The 5,969-nt window shown below is 38.0% G+C and overlaps 1 protein-coding gene across 1 annotated transcript in view; it reads left to right on the top strand.

The window, feature by feature from the left end:
• LOC309484266 (MICOS complex subunit mic25-a-like) overlaps window positions 1-2,001 on the top strand; it is a gene marked incomplete at its 5' end in the record, with an annotated part of 12,762 nt that extends 10,761 nt beyond the window's left edge. Inside the window, 2 exons of the mRNA XM_082150526.1 lie at window positions 889-1,024; window positions 1,780-2,001. Coding sequence (XP_082006652.1) covers window positions 889-1,024; window positions 1,780-1,803 — 160 coding nt within the window. The 3' untranslated portion in view covers window positions 1,804-2,001. The remainder of the gene's footprint in view (window positions 1-888; window positions 1,025-1,779) is intronic.
• Between the last annotated feature and the right edge of the window lie 3,968 nt (window positions 2,002-5,969).

Here is a 5,969-nt window from a genome sequence, read left to right as displayed (position 1 = left end):
TCTCCACTGCAGCATCAGCTCTTTTCTCTCAGTGTCTGAAACGCTTCGATCAAGGATTCAGTCTCTCTAAGCTCCGCCTCTCTGAGAGCTGCTCTGCTCTGACTGGTCAGACGGCCCGGTCTGCAGTGATTGGTCAGAAACCAAACGCTCATTATCATATCTGAATGTCAGCTCTTGATCACAGTGATACGAACAGTAATGATGGCGTGGGTTTTACCGTATCGATCTCAGAAAACAGCGTCTTCTCGACATGAACAACACGAACCAAACTCTTCCAGTCTCAGATAAACTACAGTGTTTGAGGGCGGGGCAAAGAGACGCTGATCAGCCAATCAAGAGCATTATGTAAATTAGTTCGCAGGATCATCAGGAAGTGAGACTGGTGGAATAACTGTCGACTCGTTTCAGTTCAGAATCACTTCTTTCACTTTGATCTTTGTAACTTTTCAGAGCTTTTACATTCACAGCTTTATTACACACTACTTGAAAGGGAATACCAGAAATAAAATTGGCACTAAGGTGATTCATGTTTGTTGATCTAGATTTGACAGTAGAGCAGTAATCATGAGTGTTGTAGTGATTGTTCTATAACTGTTTATGTGTGTGTTTGTGTAGTATGTGAAGCCTGTGTTTATGTGTGTAAGTGTGTGTGAAGCCTGTGTTTATGTGTGTATGTGTAGTATGAAGCGTGTGTTTGTGTGTGTGTGTGTGTGTGTGTGTGTGTGTGTGTGAGAAGCCTGTGTTTATGTGTGTGTAAGAGTGTGTATTGTTCCTCAGCCTGTGTTTATGTGTGTAATAGTGTGTATTGTTCCTCAGCCTGTGTTTATGTTTGTGTAAGAGTGTGTATTGTTCCTCAGCCTGTGTGTAAGAGTGTGTATTGTTCCTCAGGCCGGGTCACATGACCCCCGTGTGTGCTGAGCTGCAGTCGCAGGTGTTGAGCTGCTACACACTGAACACACGACACACACTCCTCTGCTCACGGCTGGCCAGAGACTACATACACTGCATCCACTCCTGCAAGAAGGTACGCTTGCAAAATATGATTGTTATATGTACTGGATATTACATAAAAGGGACAGTCAGCCAGTCGTTAAATGGTTAAAAATAAACATGTCACCACTGACCAATCAGAATCAAGAATTCTAGAGCACAGCGTAATAATGTACAGTTGAAACGATGGATAACTGTTTAATAATTTTGTAACCGGGCGGAAACACTTTACAATAAGGTTTCATTTGTTAGCATTCAACAACATCTCTACAGCATTTATTAATCTGAGGTAATGTTAATCTCAGCATTTACTAAAGCATGTATAAGATCAAAAGTTGTATCTGTTAATATTACAGTAGTTATTGCACCGTAGTTATATGAACATAACTAACATTAACAATATCAGTAAATGCTATGAGGATATATTGTTCAGTGTCAGTTAATGCATTAACTAATGTCAACAAACGAGACCTTATTGTAAAGTGTAAACCATAAAGTTACTGTTTGAAATGTAAGAAATCAGTCATGATGATATTGGCAATTTTAGTGTAATCAGACTCATGCTGATCATAAAACAATATGTTACTGACCGATACTGATCATTTTAATCATTTTTTCCCTCCATTGTGTAACTGAGAGCTGGTTCATATTAAAACATGCTAGAGTTATTAAGTGTGTGTGTGCGCGCGCGCGTGTGTGTGTGATAGAAGAGCTGAGCGTCACATGAACGCTTGAATTGATGAAGGAAATAAACACTCATTGACGTGTCGGTTTGTTCTTTCTCTGCAGAACTTGCTGATGAATCACGGATGAAAAGGACGAATGATGCTGAAGAAGAGGAGCAGTGTGAAAAGACGTCCATCCGTGTGTGTGTGTGTGTGTGTGTGTGTGTGAGAGAGAGAGAGAGAGAGAGAGAGAGAGAGAGAGAGAGAGAGAGAGAGAGAGAGAGAGAGAGAGAGAGAGAGAGAGAGAGAGAGAGAGAGAGAGAGAGAGAGAGAGAGAGAGAGAGAGAGAGAGAGAGAGAGAGAGAGACCTTTAAAAACATTTTAATTCACATAACATTTTTTCCAATATCAATACAAATCATAATTAACAGACATTAATCAAACATCATAAAAAAAAAAAAAAAATAAATAAAAAAAAACGATTGAAATAAATATTTAAAATAAAATTATACAACTTCTCTTATAACACTCAAAAACTTATCTGATAACCTTGCCCTTCACTGGGCGTACACAACACGCCTTCTGTTCCCCATATCAAAAGAAAGGTCTCAATATCATTGATCATTTCAAAGTAAGCAAATTCTAACATCAAACGTCCTTTTATAAAACCTTTTGACATCAGCACTGGGTCTACTCCACTTAAGTTAAGAAACTTATTTTTCCTGGTTAGCCAAATTGCCATCTTTGCTTTTCCAAAAATAAAATTCAGTAATATAACTTTTTGTTTATTTGCAGCACTATACTTTGGTCCATATATAAAAAGTTCATTAGTAAACAAAAAACCTAATCTTTGGCAAACATCTTTTAACCAGAAAAAAAGTTCACTTAGTCTTGGACATTCAACAAAAAGATGATTAACTGTTTCAGATTCCCCACAAAAACTACATTCTACACTTTGCAAAGGGTTCAGATGTGCTTTGTATCTGTTTGTGGCTATAGCCCAATGTACAATCCGCCACTGAAAGTCACCCAACCTTTTTTCAATAGGCATCTTGTACAGGGACCTCCAACTACCTTTCGGGGAAGACCCGTGCACAGTCACTGCAGTCCATTTTGACTCGATCACATTATCAAGAGTTCTTAAATTAAGAGCTTTCACACAAACGATGTACAAGGCTTTCTTGGAGGAAAGTTCAAAGTCCCCAAGTACAGGTGTTCTGAAAGTCAAAAGACTCCCTTCAGTCTCTACCCAGTCACCCACTTCCGCAGACACACGTAATTCAGGGAATAACCCGTCAAAGTCCACCAGATGTGATCTCCTCAGACACACAAGATTCTTTGCTTCTTCCAGCAGCCTTTGGAGAACTCGAAGAGACCGAATGTCTGTTTTAAGACGCAACTCTTCAGCTGTAATCCACTGGTCATCATGCTTTAAATGTCCAATTTTACAAATGCCAGCTTCTATCAGACTGTTACGTAATGTGCCTGAATTCAGTAGTTCAATAGGCAAAAGTCTGTTAAAAAATAAGGGCTCTTCCACAGGCCAGATGTCAACTCTTTCCACAGAAAAAATCTGCCACACTTGTAAAGCCGATGCATAAAAGGGTGTGAGTCCATTAAGGTCCATATTCTTCAAGTTCATCAAGAACAGGTGTCTATCAAGACCCAGCCGACCAACCCTCCTCAAGAGGGCACATGCCACTTCCATCCAGGTCTGGTCCTGATGATAAAGAAACCTCTGGACAGCCTGTAGACGAAAGGCCGCACACCTAGATTTAAGTTCAACTAGGCCTTGTCCTCCCTCATGAACTGGTAGGTACAAAACTGCTTCTTTCACCCAGTGATTCCCAGACCAGAAGAAATTTACAAGAACTCTCTGGATATCCACAAAAAAATCGGATGGTGGGTCCAGAACATTTAGTCGATGCCACAGGGTGGATGCAACTAGGTTATTAATGACCAGCACTCTTCCCCTATATGATAGTTGAGGCAGCAACCAGTTCCATTTAGATAACTTAGCACATACTTTAACCTTTACATTCTCCCAATTCTTTTTCTGAAACTCCTCACTGCCTAAATAAATCCCTAAAAATTTATAACCTATTTTTCCCCATTTCACACTTTCAGGAATAACTGGTAAAACTTCTGTTGAATGTTCAATACACCACAAAGCTTCAGTTTTACTCCAATTTAACTTTGCAGATGATGCATTTTCATATACAGAAAGACACTTGCTAATTATGTTAACATCATCTTGATTTTTGACAAATACAGTAATATCATCTGCATATGCCGTCAACTTAATATCATTATAAATGCTATTTCCCACACATAAACCAGACACATTTTTTCTAAAAAAACACAACAAAGGTTCAACTGCAATTGCATATAACTGACCAGACAAAGGGCATCCCTGTCGGATTCCCCTTTGCATTTGTATTGGTGGACTTAAACCTCCTCCAATTTTCACTAAACATGAAGCATTTCTGTATAAAGTCTTAATCCAGGAGAGAAAACCATCACCACAACCAAAGGCTTTCAGTGTTTTAAATAAATACCCATGATCTACGCGATCAAACGCCTTCTCTTGATCTAGCGATAGAAGGCCCAGGTTGATACCATTCAATTTACAATAGTCCAGTAAATCTCTAACGAGAAAGATGTTATCATAAATAGTCCTGTCAGGAATACAGTATGATTGATCTTTATGAATTATATCACCCAAAACACACTTCAATCTATTGACCAAAACTTTAGCCAGAATTTTATAATCGGTAGTAAGGATGGAAACGGGTCTCCAGTTCTTCATGAGACTTATATCTCCTTTTTTGGGAATAAGAACAAGAACGGCCCTCTGACAACTCCTGGGAAGATGTTGTTCCTCATAACATTTCTGCACAACCTCATAAAAGTCATTACCTATGATTTCCCACATAACTTTATAGAATTCCCCCGGCAGACCATCAATACCTGGCGCACGACCAGGTTTCATCTGTTGTACAGCTTCAGTCAATTCGTGAAAAGAAAAAACACTGTCCAGAGTCTCACGTTGTTTTCTATTAAGAGTAGGAAGTTGTTCAAGCAAGTCCGATGTACTCTGTGAATCACAGTTCTCAGCTCTAAAAAGTTCTGAATAGAAGTCCACAGCAATTTTCCTCATTTGTTTAGGGTCAGATGTTTTAGACCCATCAGGGAAAGTCAAACAATGCATCACACTCGGCTTTTTTGAAACTTTTTCAAGATTGAAAAAATAAGTAGTTGGTGCATCCATATCACGAACTGACAAAAACCGTGACCTTATAAGTGCTCCCTTAGCTTGCACTTGTAGAAGAGAGGTAAGAGTATTCTTTTTTTCATATAAGTTATCAGTCACAGAACCTGATTGTAGCACCAAATTAGATGTAATCAGTACTATTTCCTTTTCTAATTCATTTATTTTTTTCCTAATTTTTGTTGTAGAGAAAGAGGAAAACTGCTGACAAAACATTCTAATTTGCGTTTTTCCCAATTCCCACCACTGAATTAGGTTTTCATATTCCCCTTTCTGAGAAACCCAAGTCCCCCAAAACCATTTAAATCTTTCAATAAAATCCTTCTCCTGTAATAAACGTACATTCAATTTCCAGTAAGGACTTTTACACTGAGTCGGAGACAAAGTCAAATTAAAAGTAACAAAATGATGGTCTGAAAAACCACATGGCACAATGTTCGCAGCCACAATTCTATTATTAGTTTTCTTACAAACATATAATCTATCTAATCTGGCTGCACTTATTCTCCCTTGTGATATTTTTACCCAAGTATATTTTTTCACTTGTAAATTCCTCTCTCTCCATACATCCACCAAGTTATTTTGAAAAATCACATTACTTAATAAAGCAGGTGCCTCAAAATCTGGTTCAGTATTATTCCTGTCCAATGTAAAATCAACTGTACAATTCCAGTCACCTCCTACTATTAGAAAATCATCTACATTCACAGTACTCAAATAATCATTCAATTTTTTAAATAAAATTATTCTGTCTGCACTTCTATTTGGAGCATAAATATTAACAAATGTGAAATTATACTCATCAATTTTTGTTTTTACAACAAGAAGTCTACCTTTTTCTAATTCTGCTTTTGACAAAATATCAACATTGAGGTAAGGTGAAAAAAGTATGGCTACCCCAGCACTTAAGTTTGTTCCATGGCTAAAAGAGTAACTGCCCTCCCAACACAAACCCCAATCTGCCTCATTGCTCTCATCACTATGAGTTTCTTGTAAAAATGTTACATGCGACTCTTTAAGTTTAAGAAACTCAGTTAATAAAG

Source organism: Leuciscus leuciscus (genome assembly GCF_965113295.1).
Source record: "Leuciscus leuciscus genome assembly, chromosome: 1".
NCBI lineage: Eukaryota > Metazoa > Chordata > Actinopteri > Cypriniformes > Leuciscidae > Leuciscus > Leuciscus leuciscus.
This window is presented reverse-complemented; position numbering and strand designations above follow the sequence as displayed.